Source organism: Piliocolobus tephrosceles, chromosome 19 (assembly GCF_002776525.5).
Source record: "Piliocolobus tephrosceles isolate RC106 chromosome 19, ASM277652v3, whole genome shotgun sequence".
Taxonomy (NCBI): Eukaryota; Metazoa; Chordata; class Mammalia; order Primates; family Cercopithecidae; genus Piliocolobus; species Piliocolobus tephrosceles.
This window is the reverse complement of record NC_045452.1, coordinates 25106084-25131737: the sequence shown is the minus strand read 5'-3', so window position 1 is coordinate 25131737 and position 25654 is coordinate 25106084. Positions and strand designations below refer to the sequence as shown.

The 25654-nt window shown below is 59.3% G+C and overlaps 1 protein-coding gene across 2 annotated transcripts in view; it reads left to right on the top strand.

The window, feature by feature from the left end:
- SCUBE1 (signal peptide, CUB domain and EGF like domain containing 1) overlaps positions 1-25654 on the top strand; it is a 141915-nt gene that overhangs the window by 94156 nt on the left and 22105 nt on the right. For both annotated transcript variants that reach the window (XM_023222223.2, XM_023222222.2), the window contains 4 exons: positions 11800-11916; positions 18924-19046; positions 21598-21714; positions 23288-23410. In XM_023222223.2, the coding sequence (XP_023077991.1) occupies positions 11800-11916; positions 18924-19046; positions 21598-21714; positions 23288-23410 (480 nt within the window). The remainder of the gene's footprint in view (positions 1-11799; positions 11917-18923; positions 19047-21597; positions 21715-23287; positions 23411-25654) is intronic.

The following is a 25654-nucleotide window of genomic DNA, read 5'->3' as shown; positions in this document are numbered from 1 at the left end:
CCTCCCCCTGCACCCCTGCGGCTGCTCCTCCCTGGCTCCCTGAGCTGCTCCACCTCCTCCGATATAGGCCCAACCTTTTCTGCCTCCTCTCTGGATCTGGCCAGGAGTGTGTGCTTGGAGATGCTTATGGAGGTCAGAGCAAAGAGGAACCCTGCCCAAGAAGCAGTGCCTGGCCTGAGGGGACCTTGGGTTCCAGCAGGGCCAGGGCCCCGTGAGCCTTCCCTGTCCCTCTGTACCATTAGAGCCATCTTCATCAGTGTTCCGCAGGCCGGTGCCAGACGGAGCCTGGGAGCAGTCGCAGCATCCGGGACTCCCTTGATCAGCAGACACTGCCTGGGCATCTCCCAGGAGACAGGCCCAGACCTGCAGGAGCCCCCAGGCATCCCGAGGAGAGGGAAGAGGTTTGGTCTTGGAGTGCGGCCTGGGTACCAGTTCTGTCCACTCCCTGAAAGCTGTGCTTGCTCGGGCGAGTTTTTTAACTTCCCTCAGCCTGTTTTCTCAGCTGTAAAATGGCGATTGTGATGGTGTGTACTTCCTGTAGATTTGAGGATGAAAGGAGCGACTACGTAGCAGGTGCTTAGAGCGGCGCCAGGCGCGTAGGAAGCACTCACTGTGCGTCACCTGTGTGACGCAGTTGGGGCACGGAGGGCAAAGCACCAGAAAGGGAAGCCGCAGGGACGGATCTGCAGCTGAGCAGGCAGGGCCGGGTGGAGTCCCAGGCTTCCCCTGGCTGTTCTCCACCGTTCTGCCCCTAGACCTGTCTCCCCAGCCATCCCGACATCCCTGTCCTGCCCACCCCCAGCCAAGCCCTCTGGCCGCATGGCTGCACTCAGCGCCCACTGTCCTGCTAGCAGGGGGAGAAGGGAGGAGCTTTCCCACTGGAGCTCACGGGGCTACAGCCACATCCCTCTGAGCCCGGGTTTCCCGTCACCCAAATGGCCAAGACCTGCTTCACTCTGCCAGGCTCAAAGGAGCTGGAAGCGAGAGAAAGGTTGGAAGGGCCCGGCGCACAGGCCAGAGCTGGTAAAGGGCTGTTTATCCGAGAAAAGCAGGCAGAGAGGCTGGAGAACTGGGAGGCCAGGGAAGACCGAGGATAGTGGAGGCCACTGTGGAAATGGTGGCTGACACAGGGGGCACACACTGTGTCCCACGCTGTCCCCAGCCTCATTTAACTGTACAGCCACCCCGAGCGGCCTGGCCAGTGTCACTTCTCATCCGGACATATGCATTCCTGCTTCTCCCCACTAGCTCCCCTGCACCCCGTCTGCACCTCCTCTTCTGCAGCTCCCATCTCCAGGGTCCTGGGTGTCCCTGATTTCACCAGTCTATGTCCCAGTCCCTGCCCCCCGCACATTCACCCACTCCTGGAAGCCACCTCTGTGTGTTCCTCTGGCCCTGCACGCTCAGCCTTTCCTGGACTCCCTGCCTCCATGGGTCACACCCTCATCTCTCTACCCAGGTGCCATCTTGGGTGGTTCTACCTGGCAAAGGCTGCCTTTTGCTTGTCCAAACCTCCCTGGACCTTCCTCCTCTCCCCTGTCCCGCCACTCACCCTTCCTCCACCAGCACCCCTTGACTGGGGGCAGAAGCTAGGTCTTTGCCAGCTTGGTGCCCCCCTCAGGGCACAGCACAGGGCCTTGCCCAGAGCAGGAGCGTAGGTGAGGCTAGTTGGCTCGGCACATGAATGATGGCTTCCTGGAGGAGGTGCCGGGGGATGGATGGGGCCTCAGTGCCCAGGCAGGCAGGTATCCAGCTCAGAGAGAAGGCGGGCCCCGGAGCCTGGACATGCTTGGAAGTGGGAAGGGGCTCAGGCAGGTCTGAGTGCTGGTGAGGGAGGTGATGACACCGGGCAGCTCCCCAGGACCAGTGCTCAGCAGGTGACCTGGCTGAAGGAAAGTGGGGGCAAGCCCGTCTCAAGTCGTGGCCTCTCTGCCCACGGAGCTGCAGGGACTGGGCTCCTGTTACAGAAGGATCAGGTGGTCAAGCTACCTCAGTCACTAGACTGACTCCAAGTGTGGCTGGTGTCTGGTCAGCTGGGGCCCCCAGCCAGGTTGAGTCCCGAGCCCTGCCCTCAGTTGAGTCCCTCACTGTCTCGCACGCACAGCCGGGGCTGGTAGTGGGAGATAGGTGATGGCGACTCAGCTGTGCTGAGGGCCGGAGTGTAGGTGGAGTCGCAGTGCCAGGCAGGGCTTAGTAGAGAAGATGAGGGCTCAGGGCATTGACTGGCCCAGATGGGAGGCTGAGGCTTAGAAGGGATGTGGCCCACCCAAGGCCACCTTGTGCGTTGGGTCCTGGCACTCTTGGGTGGCCCTACCCTTCGCCCCCCAGCTTCCTTCCCACTGTACTCCATCCCAGCGGAGGTGGGGCACACTTGACCCCCATCTGCTCCTTTTGGCCCTCAACTCTCACCTAATGTTTAAATACCCAAGAGCACATCTCACTGCCTGCCCTGGTTCCTCTCTCCTGGGTTCTGGCCCAGGCTCCCTGTCTCCCAGCCCCACCGGCTGTGAGGCCACAGCCAGAGCCCGCTTTGCTTTGGCACAAATCTGAACGGGCTGCAGCCCTGCCTTAATCCTCCCTAGGTTTCTTGGCTGCTGGTCTAAGTGGGCCCCAAAGCCCCAAAGCCCTTTAAGATGCAACCTCCGTGCCCTCTGTGACCTCCTGCCATTTTTGCTAATCCAGTCCTGACCCCACTGGCCCCCTGGCCCTGCAGGCCGACACGGTAATACCAATGTCCACTGGAGCTGTAAATGGAAGGCGCCCGAGAACAGGGCACCCTGTTCACCTGCATTCTCAGGAAGAGCCCATGTGTAAAAACAGGCCCACCCGACCAGGCCCCTCTGCCACCCTGCTTGCCGGCTCCCTCTCACCCCACCTGCCTGGGGGGCGACGGCCTGCTCCTCCTGCTGGCCCTCCCCATCCAAGTTGCCCTCACCTCTCTCTAGCTGGATCCAGCTAAGGGCGGGCCAGGTGCTGACTGCAGGCCACGGTTAGCCCTGACTTGACTGAGGAGTAGCAGGCAGCTCCCAGCAGCCCGCAGCTTCCTGAGGCCAGATTTCCTGGTCTGACCCAAGGAAAGTGGATGGTTTCAGGTTGCTCACCAGGCTGTGTCATTGCTTTAAGGACCGAGCATTTGTTCTAAGAGCAGAGAAATCCGTGGTTGGAGCTTCACTCCAGTCAAGCACACGGTGACTCCTTTCTGGTTATCCTGAACCAGATTCTAGAGGCAGACCCAGGTTCAGTCCTGGCTTCCCCAGTGACCAACTCCGCCAGCACCCCAGGGCCAGCTCACATCTGAGCTTCAGTTTCTCATTTACAAAGATGGCTTCTAGTCTCTGGAGAAGTTTAGCCGAGGCACTAGACAGGCTGCTCCTGGCCCCCCGTGTGTGGCCCGTAGCAGGCGCTCAGCCACTTTCCATCCTTTCCTTCTTCGCCATCACTGGCCATGAGCATGTCACTAGGGCACTCTGCAATGCCAGGGAGGAACAAAACCTTGACGGCAAGTCCCAGACAGTGAGACAAGAAGCCCAGAGCCAGCCTGGCGGGGTCAGTTCATAGTGGTGGACTGACAGGGGCCCTGGAGACCCGGCAGGATTGACAGCGCCTGGTGCCTATAACCCGGACCCCTCCAGGAGGCCCGCACAGCTCCCAGGCTGAAGCTCTGGAGAGGGAGAGGGAGAGAGCATGGACACAGGCTCCAGGTGCCAGCTACCCCCTGCCCCGCCCCGATCCCCACGAAGTCACGGTGGGGGAGGGTGGGGGTAGGGAGGGTACCACTGCTGGAGGCCCACCTGGAAGCAGAGGTTTGTACTCAGACACTGGGCACTGCCTCCTTCTGCCCCAGGTTGTTGTTTAATCTGTCCTCAGCCACGCCTCCAGGGCAGCTCACAGAAACCTGGAGCAAGGCTTCCCTCTGTTGAGCAGCGTCCAGGCTGGGCTCTTTGTATACCCAGACATGTTCCATGTTCCCAGCAACCTGCAAGGTTTCGTGTTTACAGATAAGGAAACCAAAGCTCAGGTGAAAGCAGCTCATCCGATTCCCTCTACCCCACACCCCTCCCGCTCCAGGGGCAGGCAGGTGATAGCTCTGGCTCCCCAGCCTTTGCGCAGGGCCCGGCATGAGCATGCTCAGTGAGTGTCAGCCGCTGTTGATCAGGTCCCCACGCCTCCCTGGGCGCACACAGCTGGAGGGGCCGCCTGGTGCACAGGAAGAGCACTGGCCCAGCTGCTTCCCAGCTGCATGCCCTCACCAGCTCCTTCCCCTTGCCGCATCTCAGTCCCCCAAACCTCCTGGGGCACGGCTGTGATGCCCTCTGTGGATGGGCCCCAGGGAGCCCACCCACAGGGGAGCCCCCTTGTCTGCCCTAAGCACCCTTCACTGAGGAGCCAGGGTAGAGGCAGGAAGTGAAGGAGGCGGGGCAGGAGGAGACTGGCCGCTGGAGGCCCTGCTCCTGCCACCTGCTTTAATACGAAACGTCCCTGTCCTCCTAGGGGCACTCGGGACTCCTCAAACCAAGTAAGGAGACCTCTCCTGAGGTCGGCTTGTCTTGCTCCTGGGTGGGCATCTTCTATGCACCTGGTGCCGCCAGCCCTCAGGCCTCCCTGCAGCCCTCCCTGCAGGGCACTGTCCCTCCATCCCGGTGGCTTCTGCTTTCTGAGCAGGCGCAGGAACCCCCACCCACCCACTAGTCACGAGAGAAGGCGGCTTGCCACACTTCTAGTGCATCCTGGAATTGGGGCCCCGCCTGCTGCCTTGGAAGACAGTGCCACTGACAATAATTTGCCTCGCAAATTATTCCCCAAGCAGCGCAGTTCTCAGGTAGACAGTGGCCCTGAGGATGGCGCAGGCCTGTGGAACTTTTATTTCAGGAGGGCCAGGCTAAGGTTAGCAGAGGACCAAAATGGGCCTCGGAGTCATGGGGCTGTGTGCTAAAAAGGCAGAGTCCAGGAGACCCCAGACTGTTCCAGAGGCCTGGGTGGCCCTTGGGGATCACGGGCGTTGGGGCCCCGTAGCCTTAGACGACAGTGGTGCTGGCTCTGGAGGAGTCTGCCAGGGCCTCCTGTCCCACGTTCTCCTTGAGAGCCCGCTTCCTTATCAGGGCTGCAGCCCTGGCCTCCGCAGTCACCCTGCGTCCAGCCACACTGAGCCCCACCCCACCCACGCCACCACCTGCATGCACTGTCACCAGCGTGTCCCCAGGCAGCCCTGGGGCAGACCCAGCCGGCACCCCCTCAGCAGACAGCTCAGGATTGACCATGTGCCCAGTGGAGGTAGAGGCAGACAGGGAGGCGTGGTCAGGACCAGGCGTGGCCCTCTGCCGACGGGGTCAAGTCCCCTCCACCACTCCCTGCTGACTGTCAGAGGCGCAAGGGAGGCCACATTCGTGGTGCCCAGCACAGCGCTGGCCATAAGCCTGCTGCACAGTGCTAGTGACGGGCCACAGGGCCTCCCTGGAGTTCAGAGGGCCCCTCGGGAGATAGGCCAGCCAGGGAGATCAGGGCCACTGCGTCAGGGGCTTGCCAGGGAGCATGGCATGGCTTTTATCCCAAAGCAATGGGAGCCATGGAGGGTTTCAGCAGCCAGCTGTGGGGAGAGGGTCAGAGGTCCCCAAATCTGCCAGAAGGGCCGGCCAACGCCTCTTCACCGCAGCTTCGGTTGATTCTAGGGACGGAAGGGCAGGTGGGCCAGCTCTGATTGAGGAATCGGCAGGTTCTGGCGAGGACCCTGGACTGCTCCCACCATCAGGGTAGGCCACTGAGGAGAAGGGAGGAAGAAGGCATGGCAGGGCCATTGTGGGACGCTGGGCCCATGCCAGACCCGCCGGATCAGAGCCTCTGCCCTGGTGAAAAGCACCTCAGCGATGTTCAGGCGGGACACAGGGAAGCCCGGGGTCTAGGGAGGGGAGGGTCCTTTGCCCACAGTCCCCCTGTGTGCTGGCACTGAGCCTGGCACCCACGCCCCCCTCCCATCGTGCACCACAGAGCGCCCTCATGCCCTGCGCATCGCAGCACCGCACTGCCACCTCCGCCAGGGGCACATTCACGCTTCAGTCCTGCCCACCCCGCCTCCCAGCTCACTCTCCCTTCCAGGCCTAACAGAGGGCAGGGTCCCAGTCCCCTGGCTTGGTTCTGTTCTTCCTGGGGCCTCCAGAGTCCCTGCTCATTAATCTAGTCATTGAGCACAACTCATTAGGCACCTCCTCCGTGCTGGTCGCCTTGGCACTGCCCTGCCTGGAGAGCATGTGGTCAGTGGGAGAGGCCTCCACACACACAAGCAGCACTGCCCTATGGGGCAGAAGCCCAGGGCCAGGCCCGGCACAGCTTTTGAGGAGGCAGGTGGGGCCTGCTGTGTCCTGAGGAATTGGTTATTCAAGGCCAAGAAGGGGCGCCCTGTAGAACCCTGAGGAAACGTGCTGGGGTGTGGCGGGGCATGGTCTGGGAGGTGGGCAGTGTGAGAGGAAGGCACAGACCCGGGAGAGAAAGGCGAGGTCTGGGCCTTATTTTGTGCCCCCCGCCCCTCCATAAGCTGTTGACACCAGGGGCATGTCACATTCAACTCTGTAGCTCCCCTCTCCCGGCCACCTAGCGCCGTGAAATTGACCCACCTGTGAAGACCAGGGGCTGTGTCCGAGGCGCATCCTAGCAGAGCAGAGAAGTTCAGACAATAATCATTGAATGAATTAGCAACTGCCTGTGGGTGCTGAGTCTCCACAGGTGGAGCTTCCAAGAATGGCACCAAAAGTGGGAGTGTGGACCCAGTCGCAGAGCGGCTTCCAGAGCACTGTCGCATCCACGGTTCTGCCCGGGCCTTGCAAGAACTGTGTGGTAAATATGGTCATCTCCATGTTACACATCCAGAAGCTGACTCTGAGAAGCCAAGGGACTTGCCCAGGGTCACAGAGCCGGCACGTGGAACCCTGTCATTCTGCCTCTGTAGTGCCTGTTCCTTCTGTCCACCACACGGTGACTGAGACTGTCCTTTAAGGACCTTATCCCAGACCTGGGGCAGCGTAAGCAGGCAGTGCCAACCCAAAGGCCAGCAGTGGCTGCAGCTGTTCCCAGGTCTCCTTCTGTCCTCGCCCCTGCTTCCCTCTGTCAGAGCGCTGGCAGGCTGCATGCAGGGTCCGGTAGAGCACCTGGGCTCCCCTGCAGGGCCTGGCCCAAAGCAGGAGCTCCCCAGAGAGAGACCAAAGGTCCGACCTTTTAACTTGTCTGAGATTTTCCCCCCACACTTTCGAGCCCCAGCCAGCCCTGCACCTGGCCTTCCTCCTTGGCCACCCCCGCCCTACAGGGTGAGCGCTCCCCCAACCAGCTAGAGGAGGAAGCCAGGGCACCAGCGGGTGCAGACCTCACGGTGAGGATCCCATCAGAGTCCTGGTTCTCTGGCCTTGTCCGGCTTAATCACCAGCCTGGAGTGTTGCAGCCCAGGTTTCAAATACTAGCTCCTCCCAATAGCTGTGTGACCTGAACACGGCCAGCTTCTAGGGTGTGCGACGTGTGCGGTGGCCCAGGACCCCGCCCTTAGAAGGGCCCACATTGGTTTTGTGTTCTGTCTCTGTCTTGAAATTCTTAGGAATTTTTGAACAAGACCATTCCATTTTTATTTTGCACTGGGTTCCACAAATGGTGTAGCTATTCCTGCCTGGACAGGCAATGGAACTTCTCCATGCCTCTGGCACCTGTCTGCTTTGGCACTTCCGTGTCCCCCGTGGGGCTGTTGTGAGGCCTGCTGAGGTTCGTGGATGACAGGTGCCTTGTCCACTACGAAGGGCTGTATTGTTCCATGATCTCTCCAGGTGGAGAGAGAAAGCTTTTAGAAAGAGCTCTGTAGCTCTCGTCTAGAGGCTGAGGACAGAGAGACGGGAGGGCTCCCAGGGTCCACAAGGAAATTCTGTCTTCACCTCCCTGGGACAAAGCTCTTGGAGGCCACACTGCGTCATCCTCCTCCTCCCAGTCCCAGGCGCCTGAGCCGCCCTCCACAAGTGTGTTTCGGGGTGGGGGAGACTCCTCATGGGGCCATAATGTCAGCCCTGAGAAGGGGCAGAGGCCAGGATGGAACCCAGAGAAGGCCCATGGGTGAGGAGGAGGAAGGCCCAGAGCCCACCCCCAGCCTCCCCACCAGGCAGAGATGCCACTGCCGCAGCCACCGGGCCCGTCTGCCACTTGTATTTGGAGGGACCCCATGGTAAAGGCGGCCTGGCCTGCTTTCGTACTGTCTCTGAGACAGCCGTGCGTGGCCTCATACCAGGTCTGCGTGGCCTCTGGTCCTGGGCAGCAGGAGAGGTGAGGCTGTTTTTTGAGGCTCTCAGAGATGGGGGCTGGGGCGATGCCCAGGCTGGTTGCCATGGAAGGCAGAGGCCTCCTCAGCAGCAGCACCAGAGCCTCTGCTTGGAAACTCCCAGGGACACAGTGCTCGGCCTCACCAGGCCCGCCCGCCTGTCATTGTAGACTTCAGTCCCCAGCCCCTACTTCAGCCCAAAGGACCTAGGTCAGTTTCACTGTTGCTCCCTCTACCCGTCTTGCATTTATAGTGAACATCTAAAAACCTCACAACAATATGGCTGAGGTGGACACGGCAGTCATGGCCATCCCTGTGCTATAGAGGAGGGTTGGAGGCCCAGGCAAGAGGCCGCAGCCTGCGCCAGGCCCCAAAGCGGGAAGAGGTGAGGGCGGGCCTAAGGCCAGACTGCTCCCTCCACTTGACCCTCCCTGCCTGCACAGGGCCTGACAGAGAACGTCCTGGGGACTGCTGGCTCCCAGTGCTCTTACGTGAGCCTGACGTGGGCACGTTTCTCTGGCTGCCCAGGAGGAGGCAGTGGTCGGGAGGAGGGACCATGGGAGGCAGTGACAGTCACAGGACGACAGCGGTGGCCTGGCCACAGTAAGAGCAGGCGCTAGAGCTGGGAAGTGCTGGGGAAGCAGCAGGCCCAGGCCCTGGGTCCCAGGGGGATGGGAGGGGGCTTCGGCTTGGGGCAGGTAGGGGTAGCTTTCCGGCAGACGGGGAGCACTCGGGGAGGAGCTGCAGACAGGGAGCACTGGGGGAGGAGCTGCAGACAGGGAGCACTGGGGGAGGAGCTGCTAGAGGAGGAGAATGAAGAGTCCAGTGGCACGTGCTTGGTGGTGGGCCCTGGCGCTGCCAGGTGGGTCACTGCACACAAGGAGCCAAGGGTGTGTGCAGTGGAGCTTAGGGTGTGTGCAGATGGAGCAGGTCCCCTCCAGCTCTGCCACTGAGGCTGTACAGCCTTGGGCTGAGTTCCTGATGCTCTGTACCAGGTCCTCTTCAGGGAAGTGGAGGGCACAGGAGCCACCAGGCTGGGAGCCTGAAAGTGGGAGGCGGAGCAGGGCCCGGCCCGTGGTGACCACGTGGGAGACAGAGCAGGGCCCAGCCTGTGGTGACCACGTGACCCCTGCTGTGGATCGGGGTGGTCAACACCCAAGAACAGGCCCTAAGGGACTAAGAGCCCCTTGTTTACATACCAGCCATAGACTGAGGCAACTCAGGAACTCAAGCTGCCTGGCCCAGAGAGCGGGTGACCTTTCAGGTTGAGCTTCCAAGTCCCATTAGGGGCTTTAGGCAAGAGAAGAGCCTCCAGGATTCTTGGAGTGTGTTTGGCCAGGTCCATTTCTCAGGGTCACTGCCCCCAGCGCCTGCACCACAGCTCACCTCCCCCTCCGCAGAGACTCAGTGCCCTCAGCCCCGAGCTTTCAGCGCCTGTCTCCCCCTACCCTCTGCACCCTGCCATGTTCCCCCATCTCTCCAAGGCCTGAGCCTTAATTACCTCCACCTGGAAAATAGGCAGGTTTTCTGCCTCTCCAGAGAGGGACTCTCCCACAGGAAAGGCTGAGAAGGCAGGAGGGGAGCCCATCGGTTCCTGGATTCGGGGGTGGGAGGCAGGAGGGGAGCCCATTGGTTCCTGGATTCAGGGGTGGGAGGCAGGAGGGGAGCCCACTGGCTCCTGGATTCCCGGGTGGGAGGCAGGAGGGGAGACCATTGGCTCCTGGATTCCCGGGTGGGAGGCAGGAGTTCCCTCTCTGGTTGTCAGCCCAGGGAGGAAACTAACAAGTCAGGCGCATGTAAGCGGATTGATTTGACCCTCACCTCCACCCTGGAAGAGAAGGCTCGTCCTTATTTCCAGGTGTGAGTGCAGAGGTGCAGCCCCAAGGGGTGGCTGCCTGAGTGGCTCTGTGAGTGACAACCAGGACTCATTTGCTGGCCTGCCCACCTGCACTGTCCCAGTAGATGGCCCAGAGGGCATAAGTCGGCCAAGTGCCAGTCATACCACCTGCATGAGCCTAAGGGAGGGTGACGCCTTCCCTCACGTGTCCAGGACATCAGGGAGGCTCCTTGCAGAGGTGGGCTGTGAGTCAGGCCTTGAAGGATGAACAGGAGGGAGGCGTCCAAGCCCTGGGACCAGCACACTGCCATGGCAGGATGTGGGAGGGCAAAAGACTGCTTCATAGAAACCACCCATGCCCAGCTGAGGTCCAGGATTTGAGGAGACACACAGAGAACGAGCCAGGAATAGTGTCAGGGTCAAGGCCACCCGCCTTCCACTGGCAGCCGCAGCTCATCCTACGGTGGTGATGGCTCAGCCGTGAGCATGAGGAGGACGCCCACCACTGCAGCTCTGCAGAATCTCAGATGCACACTCACACACACGTAGAGGGCCCTGTGCGGTTTCCCTGTCCCGCTGCACACCCCTACGAGGTGAAGTTCAAACGAAAGGCCCCATGCATTTCATTTAATTAGACCAAGGAGTCCTGACAGCTGACAGTATATATTCATTTACTCCCCCCAGCCTGCAGAAATGCAGACAACACAGCACAGGAACAGAGTAAACCCATTCGGGAGGCCCTTCAGGGAGAAGGCACACCAGGTCCAGGAGTACAGGTGACGCCGAGGTGAAGGCAGGCACGGGAATCCAGGTTATGAGCGATGGGCGTCCATTGCCTGTCCGCCTCCCAGCAGCAAGGAGAGGGAAGCCCATGCAGCCACATTTTCCACAAGATAAAAGCCTGCCAGATGCTCGGGAAGAAACCCAGGTGGCAGAGACCCGAGGGCCGGGCGAGCCCCTGGCACCCTGGTGTGCCGGCTCTGTGAGCCCCTCCTCCAGGCCTGCTGGGGATCACTCACAGCATGACAGCTTCAGTGACCTCGGTTATGTCTGAGCCACTCTAGCCCCTTTGAATTTTGCAAAAAAAAAAAAAGCACTAGACAAGCTTCAAGTGGACACAAACCAGATGCCTTTGGAATATCACTCAGTGAGAACAGATGTTGGGCTGAAAGCCTCATCAAGGTGATGGATGATGTGTAGGTCCTCAGAACCTCCCCCTCAGGTCCCTGGCCGGGGCCACAAGCCACTCCGTTCTGAGATGCATTTGGGGGCCCCAGTCACCTCTAAGTAACCTCCAGCCTGGACTTGGGGTCTGAGTCCAGGCAGGTGAAAGTTTTAGGAATCCAGCCCTGGGCGGTTAAATATAGCCAGGCCAGTCTGGCCCCAGATAATAGTTTTGACCCTGTTGGCAGCAGCCTCTACCGAAGCACAGCCCTCTACAGTTTCCAGACTCACCCCTCATCACATGCAACCCCTTAGGAACGGTGTCATTCCCCCATCTCACAGATGGGGAGCTTGAGGCTCAGAAAGGCAGCACAGCTCCCCTAGAACCCCACAGCCAGGGAGTATATCAGAGCCAGAGCTTGAACCCAGGTCTCCTGTCTCAGACGATCTCTCCACAGAAGGGGAAAGTCAGTGGCTTCGGCCCGAGGAGACTGAGGTGTCTGTCTCTTTCCCTCCCCAGAGACGTGTGCAGTCAATAACGGAGGCTGCGACCGGACGTGCAAGGACACAGCCACTGGCGTGCGATGCAGCTGCCCCGTTGGATTCACGCTGCAGCCGGACGGGAAGACGTGCAAAGGTCAGCATGTGGAGCGGTGTGGGCGCCCCTGCCTGTACCGGCCTGGCCGAGAGCCTCCGTGTGCTTGCACAGCCGGGCCCAGGGCTGGGCCGGATGGGGGCCTCGTGTGGCTGCGGGAAACGACACGTGGCAATCATTTACGTTGCTGTCGGAGAGGCCAGGAAGAGGGAGGGCTGGCCAGCAGCAGAGTCCCTAGCAGGGTGCGAGAGAACACAGGTCCTACAGCACATCAGCAGGTTCCTGGGCCAAAACAGCACTGATGTCCGAGAATTTGGCTGCACACTGGATTCAACAGTTACGCCAGCGTCTCTTACCGTGGGACTCCCTGGGCCCTCAGTGGTATCGTGGCTTCCCAAGGCAGGTAGAATGTGGCGCGTTTCCAAACCCCTTGACCTTTGGTTGCAGTGGGTCTTGCAGAGCTGGTGGGGACAGTCTGGTGCAGGGCCATCTGGGACACGCAGGTCTACTCATGCCAGGAAAAATAAGGACAGTATGTCACTACCTGAAGGGGCGAGGCTGGGGGGATCCCATCTGAAAAGATAAGGACTCAGGACTTCTGCTTGCCATCGGAAAATGAGGGGTCAGGAAGATCTGAGAGTGACTGTGGTTGAAGGAAGGAGGGACAGGGCTGGGCTGCCGGTGGCTGGCAGTGAGGGAAGACAGAAGTGTATCCTCCCACTCGTCCCCTGAGTCACCCCACAAAGACTTACTGAGTACCTCCTGGGTTGAGGGGACCCTCGGGAAACAGGAAGGCTGGGGAGCTGTTAGAGGAGAGCTGGCTGGGCTCTCAGGACAGGCGTTGGGGAAGGCATAGACCAGCCCTGCAGATGAGGAGATCCAGCTACCCCCAAAGGATGGACAGAGCCCCCAAGAAGCTGTGGACCTTGGGTCAGGGTGTTAGCCTTGAGTGCTGGAGCTCCCTGTGCTGAAGGGTGAGGGGCAGTGCTCAGTGCCCCCAGCTTCGCTCCAGACCACCCTCCAATTGCCGCCACCCCAGCTCTGGGCAGTACCCCCACACTTGGCCAGGAAGGGAGAGCCTAGAGAGCAGGGCTCAGAGGGGAGAGGAACTGGAACTTCCAAAGTCCAGTCGGGGAAAATATTGAAAGTGGAGGTTAGGGTGACTTAAAATAGCTTGAGGTGGACTTTTTTTAAGCCTGTAAAAATAAATGTATTTTTGTACAGTGTATGATCTCTTCCTTGCCAACTCGCTGGGAAGAACTGAGTGGTTATTGACAGAAATAACAGTGCTTCCGCCTGTTTATTTGAAAATAAAGCCCTTCTGTGGCCACCACTCAGCCTGTTAATAGCCTCAGTGCGTTCCTGGCAGGCAAGTGGGCAGGTGGGTGGCGTCTGAGTCCTCGCCACATGACTCGGTGCCAGGAGTGACTGGCCGAGGAAGCCCAAGGTCTGCGCAGATCTGGGCATCTCCACAGCCCAGCGATGGCACAGCCTGCCAGTATTTGCCTTTGGAGGGCCAGAGGGGCAAGCAGAGCTTAATTCCTCGGGCAAGGCTGGGGCTGCTGGAAGGGGGTCTGGAGGCCAGGAGCCACCCTGTCTGGGCCAGATAGAGGCCTGGTACAGTGCAGGCATGTGGCCCAAGAGGGGGCTACTGGGATTGGGGCTCCCACTGCTGCCCCCTAACCATCCCTCGGTACCCCAAGGGACACTCATTTCCTTCCGCTCTGGTTCTGGCTCTGAGGGTAGCGTGGCGCTCAGGAGTGCTGTCCACAGCCCCAAGGCGACCCTCCAACCCCCGCATCACCACATTTCCTTGTCTCTTCAAACAGTTGGGGCTCTTTCACCAGGCTGCCCCACTCGGCCCTTTGGCCAAACCTCCTCCACGGACGCCCAGCCCCAGGCCTGTAGCTGCACTCAGAGCCCTTAGGGCCCTGGCTCCCACTGGCCAAGGTCAGAGATCACCTCACTTGCTCACGGAACAGGTGTGTTTTCTGGACTCCTGCTGTATGCAGGTTCCAGTGAGCAAGGATGAGTAAGAGAGATGCTTCCTGCCTGTAGGGATCCTCTACTGAGTGCAGAAGACAGGTTTTCATTTTATAAATCACTGAGATATCTGAGTATTACAGACTGCTTGGTGTGGGATAGAGAACTTCAGTATGGCAGGAGGTGGGGGAGGCCGGGGAGGGCTGAGGGGAAGAGGCGTTTATCAGGCAATGGTGAGGGCAGGGAAAGCATTTTCAGCACTGTGACTATTGCCAGAGGCCTGTAGGTTCAAGGACCTGGGACTGGGAAGGATGCAAAGGAGGCGGGCCAGATGGCACAAGGCCCAGGGCTACCCTACAAGCTTGGCCAGATCCCAGTCAGCACTGGGCAGGAGAGGCTTACACCCCGGTTTTCATTTTGAACTGACCCTGGCCACAGTGGGGTCACAGTAGGGTCTGGAAGAGCAGCCAAACACAGCTGCTGTCACTCAGGCTCAAGATAGCAGTGCCAAGGCAGGACTGGCGGCAGACAGAGAGAAGGCAGAGACCATACATGTCCACAGATGCCCACATTTCAGCGCCAAGGGACTGGCTAGAACTGCCCACGGGACTACCTCAGGGAGCCTGGGAAACCAGACGGTGGCCTCCAGCCCCAGGGTTGGTGTCGTTGGTGGGTTCCCAGCCCTGGCTGGAGAGGCACAGGCAGGAGGATTCCCAGCAAATTGACGACCCTGGCCCCAGGGTTTGGCTCCTCGGTCAGGTGCACACCATGATCTTGGCAGGGTCCTGGGAGGATCTCAGAGGAGGGAGTTCAAAGGCTCCATGTTTTCTGAAAGCCAAGATGTCAATGTCAAACGAGAGGAGTGGCTGGAGAACAGAGGTCACAGCGGGCTTGGACAGCCCAGGGCTGCAAACCCTGGGTGGGCGGGGGTCGTGTGGGCAGGTGGAGGCAGGGGTGGGAAAGTTGGGAGGTTTTGTCTAAATGTCGGGGATGAGTGGGGCCTGGAAGATGTGCCTAAGCCCTCGTCTCAAGGGCTCCCTGCTGGGTGCGTTGCCCATTTGGTGTTGGGAGGCAGTTATCTTGCTAATCGGTCCCTCCAAGAGGAAGGGGGTCCTGGGCCTCAAGAATAAGGATGCAGGACTTCAGCTTGCCATTGGCAAGTGAAGAGTTAGGAGGATGGCAAAGTGACTGTAGCTGAAGGAAACGGGGAAGGGCTGAGCTGCTGGTGGCTGGCAGTGAGAGAAGGCAGACATGTATCTTCCCTTCCTCAGCGGAAGCCTGCATTTCCCCCAGGGACACCAGCCCCTCTTCCGAGCATCTCCAGAACAATCTGGGAGAACCCCCCACCTACTGCCTGTTTCCTCTCCTCCCTCCGCAGTGCTCTGGGCCAGGCAGGCCACGGCCAGGGCTGTTACCCGAGTGGGAACAATGGTGCCCTCGAGTGCCCGCCACCTGGCCAGCCCCGCCCAGCAGCTGGCCCTCCCTGCTGGGCACTCCAGGATGATGCCAGCCCATGACCGCGTGCCCTCCCTCTGCTCCCACCCAAAAGCCCTCCCCTACGTGGTCCCCCACGTGAGATGGGCAGGAGGGAGCCAGAACCAGTGTCCTGTGCGTCCCTATAGCTCACCCCATCGCCCTGCCCCCATGCACACGCACTCGAGCTCCAACCCTAGGTGATGCACCCAAATAGTCCACTCAATGGCCCGAGACCCCACCCTTCCCTCAGCCCTCAGGCTCGATCCATTGTCTGGAATCACCGTGACCCATTCATTCATTCAGTGAGTGTTCCTGGACACTCACGCTGGGCCCTGGGGTGCGAGATAGCAACAGACACCCCCAAGTCTGTGTCCCAAGGCCCTCTCATGCCCCCAAAGGCAGGTCCCATGAAGAGGAAGCTACTGGCTCTGGAAAGAACACGGGAAAGGCTTTCTGGAAGGGCCGTTTTTCCCACGATTGGGGTCAGCAGGTGAGAGTGGGGGCTGCGGCTGTACTAGGTGCGGTCGCTGGAGTCCAGGCTGCCAGGGCAGGAGCCAAGCAGGCTGGAGAGAGGAGGCAAGGCAGCCTGGCCGGGCTGGACTGGAAGCCCTGGGAGCCTCTGCAGAGGGAGGGCCCACATCCTAGCAGACCGGGAGCCTCAAATGCTGGCCAGCAGGCAGGGACTCAGCCAGATTTGTGTGTGGAAGGTGGTGCTGGCTGCCTGGTGGAGGGCGGTGGGGTGGGAACCCAGGGAGGAGTGGAAGGGAAGAGAGGCGCAGAAGCTGCATCCCGGGGGCCATGAGCCCAGCAGCCCCTTCACTATACCCTGAGGTAGTGTGAGGAGGGGGCTTCCCTCCATCCTGACCCCCAGGCAGCCAGCTACACCAGCCTGGGCCTCAGGCAAACATGCCTCCCTCTGCCTGTCTGGTTGCTATGACAGCCCCTTAGCAGACAGGCCCAGATGGGGCAGGGGATGGGGCTGGGGGTTCTGGAGGGCCTGAGGCTCCACTGAAGAGGCGGGAGTGGTGAGAATGATCATGTGCTGCCCCTGTCTGCTTAGCAGCCTTAGCTCATTTCAGTTTGCTAAGGATGCTGGGAGAGGGGATGCGAGGAGAGGCACCATTTAGCAGCCCGGTTTGCAGATGGGGCCCTAAGGCTCAGAGAGGCGCCTTTCCTGCCCAACATCACACAGCCAACTGAGGCAGAGCCAAGATGGGCCTCTGTTCTTCTACCTGGGGCTTGTATCTAGAAATTCCCCACCGCCTCTAATCCCGGGGTTGGAGGGGAAGGAATGATCGAGATTCCTAAACCTCTGCCCTGGAGCAGCACCGCCGGGCTTCATGTCTCTTTCTGTGGTGGCTACAGAGCCAGCGTGATGTCCTGCAGGAGGCCCGTCTTTGGGTTCGGACGGTGCTGGCTGAGACCCGGCTCCTGCGTGCAGTGCTGTGGCCTCCTCTGTGAAATGGGAGCCCTGCTGTCTGGGTTGTTTTGAAGGTCACGTGAGATGATACCAGGAAGTACATGCTATGTCCCTCCCCGAGGCTCCCAGAGAGCCACGTGGGCATCTCGACCCCGCACGCCTCGAATATTCCTGACCCGAGATTTGGCCTCTAATATCCTGGTTTTGTCATCGTTGGGGGACATTCCCTGGGAACACTGCTTTAGGACTTTGGGCAGGTTTCAAGTCCAGCCTGTTTGGTTTGAGGAAAGAAAAGTGAGAACGACACGGGCCAGCCTGAGGTCGGAATAACAGTGCCAGGAACAAGTTGCCTCTGTGGAGCTCGGTGCCATCTGTAAAGTGGGGGCAGGCTCACCTTCCGCACAAGGCGGTGCCAGTGACACTGGACGGGCCCTCAGGCACCTGACCCAGCAACTACGCCCAGGATGGGCTCTGCAGGTGCTGGAATCTGCGTCTGGCAGGTCTGCTGAGACATGGCCGGTGACCAACAGGCGCTGCTCTTCCCATTGTCCTCTCTGGAAGGGGCCTCTTCCACTGCCTCCTTTTTGCTTCTCCAAGTCAGGGTGAGACCACCGTCCTGAAAGCCAGCACTGATTATTATTATTTTTTTTTTTTGAGATGGAGTTTCACTCTTGTTGCCCAGGCTGGAATGCAATGGCACGATCTTGGCTCACTGTAACCTCTGCCTCCTGGGTTCAAGCGATTCTCCTGCCTCAGCTTCCAAGTAGCTGGGATTACAGGCATGCGCCACCACACACGGCTAATTTTGTATTTTTAGTAGAGACAGGGTTTCTCCATGTTGGCCAGGCTGCTCTCGAACTCCCGACCTCAGGTGATCTGCCTGCCTTGGCCTCCTGGAGTGCTGGGATTACAGGCATGAGCCACCGTGCCTGGCCAGCACTGATTATTTTTTTAAGCCACCCTGTAGTGTAGAAATAAAACCTCTTATTTTTGTTACTCATTGCTGGAGAGAGTCTGGAGGGGTGACCAGCATGGGGAACTGGAGAGAGTCTGGAGGGGGTGGGCAGCATGGGGAACTGGAGGTCGGGACCCAAAAGGAATTTGGGAGTAGCTAAGACTGTGTCTCTTAGAGAAGAGGCCCCTTGAGGACAGGGACCTCTGATGAAACAGAATGCCAGGCTGGCCCAGGGCCTAAGGGCAAAGCCCAGATGGGCCTGGCAAGGGAGCAGGAGCATGGGGGCTCACAGGAGTCAGGGCTGTGCTCAGGGTGAGGAAGACATCTGTGAGGCATCGGCCGGCAGGCCATGCTGGGAGGGAGAAAGCTCCCCGTCCCTGGAGGTATGCAAGCAGAGACTGACTGGCAGAGTTGCTCAGGATGTTGTCATTTATTACACGGGATTGGGCCAGGCAACCTTCGGAGCATGCTACACCTCATTCACTGCTAAGCGAAGAAGCAGCTCAAACAAACAGGTGAGGAGTCAGGCTGGGAAAGTGGGGAGCGTCAGGCCCACTGCATAGCCCAGCTCCCCACTTACCTTCTGAAGCCTCTTGAACTAGGTGCTTTTCTCTCTAAGCCTCAGTGTACTCCTCCAACAGAGGTAAAAATGCCTACTTGTTGAAAAAAGTTTCTTGAGCTCTGACCAAGCACCGGCACTGTGGAAATGTTTTCTAGTCCTCGTGACGTCCTTCAAAGTGGGTGCACTTCCTGTCTTCGCTCTGCAGACAGGAGGCCAAGGCTTAGGGGTCCAGGAGCTTGCTGAGGTCACCAGAAGTGGCGCTTGCCTGCTCCAGCCTCCCTGCTGGCCAGGCGGCCTCCCTGAACCTGCAGATGAGAGGACATGGGAGAGTCGCTGTCCCTGCTTTCTTACTGGGCACAGCAGCCACACTTCCTCTCTACTCAATGTCACACATCCCAGGCTTGCCAAGTCTCAGGGGAAGGGGTGAAGCTTGGGGAGCTGGCCCTTTGCAGTACAACCCAGCCCCTGCCCTGACCCCTGCGAGACAGGGTCTCCACCCCTCTGCCCAGCTGGGGAGCCAGCAGCCAGCCTGGGAGGTGGGCACCAGGCAAGTCAGAGCAGTATCATCCCCGCCCCTACTCTGTCGTCCCCCCGCTGGTCACGCAAGCTGATTCTCCTGGCTCTCACTCCTCCATCCTTCTTGGCTCCCACAGACATCAACGAGTGCCTGGTCAACAACGGAGGCTGCGACCACTTCTGCCGCAACACCGTGGGCAGCTTCGAGTGCGGCTGCCGGAAGGGCTACAAGCTGCTCACCGATGAGCGCACCTGCCAGGGTGAGCCCCTGCCATGCCCCAGGTGGCCCTCGGACCCAGCGAGGTCGTGCCTCTTCCCCTCCTGGGCTGACACGGGCTCCTAGGAGGGGAGGGGAGTGCGGATGGGGCTGGGCCCGAGGGAAGGGAGTCCTTTATGACTCTAGGGGACATCCAGTCCAGTCTGTTCCTTTTATTGACGGGAAACTGAGGCCCGGGAGGGCTTCAGCACATGTCCCAGGTGGCAGAGGGAGCCGGTGGCCGAGCTCATCCGCTCACCCAGTGCCTCCCTCCCCATGTGGCCCACGGGCCTCCCAGCATCGAACTCCTCTGGCTTCGGAGGTGCGATGCTGCCATCTGTTGGAAAGCATTGCACATTGCAGGCAGGCGCTCTCGAACAAGCCTCACCTGCTGGGAACAAGGATAATGAGAAGGAGGGGTCTGGACAGAAGCCAAGAATCCCGGCCCAGGACGAGTCTAGTGGGATCCAGGATGCAGCGGGAGCCCAGAGGCTGGCAGTGCAGAGCAGGGTCAGGGAAGGCTGCAGGGGAGGGTCCGTTGGTGAAATGCTTGAGGGGTGAGTAGGGATTTTGCAGGAGGAGCCAGAGAGGTAAACCCACACAGGAGATGGCACTGCCGGCCTGAGGAGGTTTAGGGGACCACAAGGAACTTGGTGGGGCCAGATGAGGCCATGAGGAAGGAGACAGGTGCCCTGCGGACCCCACACTGGGAGAAAGTGCAGGGGGCGGGGCACCCCATGTGGCAGGGCAGGGGCTCTCTTGCCCTGACGATTATCCAGCTGTGGTCTGGTTGTTTTGTGCCTGTGGGGTACCAGCAGTTGCGGGCAGCATGTGGCCTTGTCTGGGTACTGGGCTGCGCTTCTGCCTGTCAGTGCAGCTCAGGAGCTGGCACAGGGCAGGGTGAGGCCCTGAAAAGTGAGGGCTGTGCTCCCGAAAGGTCCCTGAGGAATGTAGAAGCAGGAGGCTGGCAGGAGTGGCACCAGGGCCGGCCGTCCTCAGAATCAAGTGTGCCCCGGGTCAGCCACTCCCTTCCCCAGGCTCAGCCTCTTCGTCCCTGGACGGGCATCCTGGCCCTGTCCTCCTCAGGGCCTGAGGTCTGGTTGGGAGCACAGCGTCTGTCCAGGCCCTATCAGGGTTCCTCTGACTTTGACTTTGTTTCTCTATTGGCCTTGCCAAGTTCTGCAGCGGGCTGAAGAGAGCCCTTGACCTTGCATCCCAGCTGCCCCCTGAAAGAGGCAGGCGGCTGTCGAGGAGGAGGTGAGATCGCTTGTGAGGCCCTGTCCTCACCCGCCCCACCCCCACCTGTATCTTTTTCCACGCCCTTCCAGGCTCATCGCTCTGAGGCCTTGGGGCTCTGGGCTCCACAGGTCTAGCGGGGAAGGGTCCATGCTCCTTTGCTTGGCACTCAGGGGACCCCAGACACCCCCGCAGTCCCCCTCGGACTCCACACAAGTGGACCTGCCAGGGTGGCTCCTAGGAGGCTCCTAGGAGGGGAGGGGAGTTCAGATGGGGCTAGGCCCAAGGGAACAGGTGCGTCTCCTGGGCACCGCATGCTCCTGCCTCCTAGCAGCTGCCTGAATCACCCTTCCTCCACACTCATTCCCTCATTCCAGGCTGGTCCTATCCTTCAGATTTTATCCCGGGTGCCACAAGCACCAGGAGGTCCCAGATCCTCCCTGGGAGGGAGCACACTCGCCTTTGAGCACCCATGCACAATTTCTTCCTTGTGTTAGTGTTTTTATAAACATACATATATTACAAATATTTGTGAAATTACATGAGCTAATGTTTTCAAAGAATGAATTCTTAACTGTTATGCCCAAGGAGGGGCAGGTTGGTGACTGTTTTGCCTTCAGGGGTCCATATCAACTGTCCCATAACAGCCATTTTCTTCAGAATTTATGGCCAGGACAGACTTGTCTCCAGTGAACATGGTGGTTCATTTTTTCCTTCCCAGGAACAAACACCCCATGACCTTCCCTCTTTCCCTTTTTACCTTGGCTGCCAGGAAGCTCATCACCTTTCATATTCTATCAGAGCTGCCTTTTTAACCTTTATGGGTGTTATATTTCCTCTTCTCTTTTTACTTGTATGGTTTTCCTTATTTTCTCAAGAAACATTGTGGGGTGATGGAGAAAGATGCTTTGGTCAGCATCCAAGAGGCCTAGATTTATGTCCCAAGTCAGCTGCCTCCGCAGGGCCCTGGGGCCAGCCGCATTCTGTTTCCTGCAGGCGTGGGTTTAATGCCTCTCTACCACTCCTAATCAGAGTTGACTGTGAGATCGTAAAATGGCAGAGATTCATAATCATCCCCTCCATTCACAATGTTTCTGCCCTGCTCACCTCCAGAAAAGATGTGAGGTGGCTCCCAACCCAGAAACAGAAGGCTAATGGAAACAATGGAAAGTCGAGCAGCAAGAAAGAGTCTCCCATTTGCACCTCGGCCCAGGGACTGTGTCCACAGATGTGCCTTGAGTGACTGAGAGTGACAGGCCGTGCCTACCTACCACTCCCTCAAACTCCTCCCCCAACTTTGTCTCCCTGTGGCCATGCAGACATCGACGAGTGCTCCTTCGAGCGGACCTGTGACCACATCTGCATCAACTCCCCGGGCAGCTTCCAGTGCCTGTGTCACCGCGGCTACATCCTCTATGGGACAACTCACTGCGGAGGTCTGCAGCCTGCCCGCCAGGGCCACCTCCCCCCCGAGGCACGCGCCTGGCCGCACGGCCACCTACACTGCACCCCACATCCCAACCCTGCCCTCAACCCTGGGGGGCCCGAGGCCTCAGCAAGGACAGGGACTGCTGGGCAGAGGGGCTCAGCCAAGGGCAAGTGGGGCAGGGCTGGGGAGACAAGGGATAGCAGGAAATGGTTAGAGGTGGGTAGCAGGTCTCTGCCACTGCCAGGGCTTGGCCAGATGGGCATGGGGCTGGAAACCACGTTTACTAGAGAACCCGGGCCAGGAGCAGAGGCAGCCAAGACACGGACATTCCAGACAGCTCGTTCCAGGGAGGCTCACAGCAGAGAGGGGCAGGGTAGAGGCGCAGTTCGGGATCCTCAAGGCGGAGTGTTTGGCTGGGGGGTGGGGAGGCACTCCAGAGGCTTCTGTGTGAGAAAGCAGTGGACAGAAGGACCAAGAGGCAGCCACAGGGCTGGGCCACACAGGAGGAGGGAGCTCAGAGGAAGATGCAGATAGGGGGCGCTACCCCACCATGCAGGCTTCGTGAGCCCACAGGGGAGTAGGGGGTGTATTCCCAGTCAGAGGAGAAGCCTGTGGAAGGTTTAAGCAGGGGTGCAATATGGTCAAGTTCATGGAACTGGATGCCCCAGTGGCCACATGGAAAGGAGAGCGGAATCCAGGGTACCACTGGGAAGACAGCTGCAGGCATGGGAGCGCGCGCTGCTGGCGCCAGGGCAGGGTGGGCAGGGACGGAACAAAGAGGAAGGTTCTAGATGTATTTAGGAGCCAGAGCCAGGCTGCTGGGACTTGGTGTTATATGGGCATGGTGGGTGAAGATTGGGAAGCCAAGGACGGTCCCCCTGTCTCTTCCTTTTCTGTGACCTGTGGGTAGCCACACTCAGGATGCCAGGCCACTTGAAGATCAGAGAGGGTCAGGCAACAATGTGATCAGGACACAGCTGGTGCTTGGGCTTCTGGAGGTGGGCTACAGATTCTTCTGGAAAGACTCTCGAAAACCTGGGTACCCCTTCCCTGGGCCTGCCGAGTGCAGGCAGCTCAAGAACTAGCAGAATATGGAGCCCAGCCCCTTCCCCCAGCTCCAGCAGATGCTTTTGGTCAGAGGAGGTGACCTCTTTCACCCTGGTGTCTGTTGTACCGCAGGGGACCTGGGACTAGAATAGGGCTTGTCCAGAGTCCCACGGTAAAATCAGTTTCACAGTCCCTGGAGCGGTGCATATTCCCTGCGCCACAAAACCTGGTTGGGTTGGAACTTTAATCACGTGCCACCTCCTCTGCCCCCCAGCCTAGGGTGCAGCTGCCTGAGTTCAGAAAACGACTGAGGTTCCTAGGGGAAGCGACGTTGGGGTCTGTGAGGAGCCTCATAAACCCCCGCGTGTGTGTGCGTGTGGCGTGTGCACTGCTCCTCTGCATTCCGTGACGCTGTCTGACTCCGTGGGGTCAGGAGATTCTCGGCCCTCTTGCCCCGGTAGTCCCCTCCCCTGCCAGCCGCCAGCCGCCAGCCACCAGCCTCCCCTCTGCCCTAACGCCCGCTGTGCTTCCAGATGTGGATGAGTGCAGCATGAACAACGGGAGCTGTGACCAGGGCTGCGTCAACACGAAGGGCAGCTACGAGTGTGTCTGTCCTCCAGGGAGGCGGCTCCACTGGAACCGGAAGGACTGCATGGGTAGGTGGCCACCCTGTGCTGGCTCCTCCCCTGTACCCGGGCTTGGATGGGAGGGGCAGTGGCTTTTCTGAGGTGGGGCTGAGCAGGGCAGCCCCTCCCTTTCCTCTAGGCCTTGCATCCCCGGGCAGAGGTTACTCTGCTGCTGGGGTATGGCTGATGGGAATGAGGACTTGCAGAGAAGGAGGGGGTCCCAGGCAGAGCATGCCGGTGTCAGCCAGAGGCACAGCAACAGGGACCTGTGGTGGGGAGGAGGGCACAGAGGAGATCTGGGGGTCCGTGTGCAGCCCCAGCCGTGGGACACAGGGGCCCTGCTGATGTCTCCGCAGGGCTAGAAGCTTAGAGGGAGTGGGTGGGTGTGGAGGCCTCTCCTCTGGCAGCTTCCCCTTGTCCTGCTGAGGGAGCTGAGGGGGAGGAAGAGGGTCACTCGGGGTGCAGCAGCCTCAGTGGGGCACAGTGGCAGGGGATGTGGCAGTGCCTCCCGGAAAGCCCATGGTCCCTGCACCCTCTGCGGACGTGCTCACAGCACTGGGTGCCCCTAGGCTGAGTTCTGGAGGGGCCCCTGCGTTCCCTGTACACAGGCCCTGCCTGGGTGCTGGGGCTGTGGGCCTGCCCTCCTGGAACCTCACACCAGGTCCTTGCCCGGCCATGCTCTTAACATCCCCAGGGCAGCCTAAGTGAGCCTTTTACATTTAAGTTACAACATCCCTCTGGTATCTGAACTGCCCACCACCCCACCTCCCCGCCACCGCAACGCACCCTCCACGCCTTCCACCACCACCACCCAACCCCGTAACTCCTCCTTTGACTCTGAATCAAAGCCACAGTGCTTGGAATGGCCTGAAGGCCAGCTGACGGGATTGCCCGCCGCTGTCTCCCTCGCTTGCTTCAGGCCAGCCTCACTGACTTCGCAGGGCCTCCACCAGCCCTCGGCCCAAGGCTGTGCACTTCTCTTGGCCTGAGGGGCTGTCTCCCAGCACTCCTTACCCCTCCCTTGCTGTGACGGTCTGTGGGTGAGGCCTGCCCCGTCACCCACCCAGAGCCGCAGCCTCGGCCAGCTCCGCACCCATCTGGGCCCCCTTTGCTTCCAGCTTTCTTTCGTTCCCATCACACTCCCAGCCACCAGAAGTGATGTGCACTTTACAGGTTCGTGTTGGTTTATGTCTGTCTGTCTGTCCGTCTCTCTGTCCTCACTAGAATGGAAGCTTTACACAGTTAAACAGGTCTTCTTGGCCTGTCCCATTCACTGCCGGAGCCCCAGCTCCTGGAACAGACCCTGACAATCATAGACACGAGTCAGTATTTGTCGGATGAATGAACGCGCTGGCGAATACAGACCATCATTTAATATCTGAAATCAGAAGGCTGAGTTTCTCACGTACTTACGGAAGGAACTGCTGTGCGGTTCAGGCAAAGTCTCACTGAACAAAGTCAAGTGCTGCTCTTCTGCTGAGTTTCGGGAAAGAGCTTGTTTGGGGTTGTGCTGGTCGGTGGCAGACGCAGCATTAGGGGATATCCGTCTTAGGAGCATAGGAAGGATATGGTACCTTCAGATTCTTTGCAGGAAAGCGTTGTTCATTGAGGATGTTACGGGGTCATTGCTCCGTGGTGAGCAGATTTACGCAAACCTGCCTCCAAGGGCCAAGGAAACTGAGTGGGGGAAGAAAGAGGCTGACACATTTAGTTTCTCAGAAGGAAATGTTTGCCCGGGCGCGGTCACTCACGCCTGTAATCCCAGCACTTCGAGAGGCTGAGGTGAGCACATCACCAGATCACCTAATTTTTGTATTTTTAGTAGAGAGGAGGTTTCACCATGTTGGTCAGGCTGGTCTCGAACTCCTGACCTTGTGATCCACCCGCCTCAGCCTCCCAAAGTGCTGGGATTGCAGGCGTGAGCCACCACACCCGGCCACTTCTACTGCTCTTTACCGTCTGCTGCTTTTGAACTTTTTCTTCCATCCAAGATCCTAACAGTTAGGTGAACTCATTGTGATACAGATCTGATCAACCAGGACAATAGCTATCCAGCGATATCCTGAATTCTTAAGCAAATGTTCGTCTGTCTCCTGGAGTTTAGGAAGATTTCCTTCAGCGCTCAGCATAGCTCTAGCCTGGCTTTACATCTAGCATTAGAGATCTGATTTCTGGCTCAGCAACTTTAATGGAATATTGTGCAATAGGATTTTTCCTTTCCTGGGATAAACCCTAAGGGAGGAGGTGCTTGTGTAGGAGGTGAGGGGCCGGAGC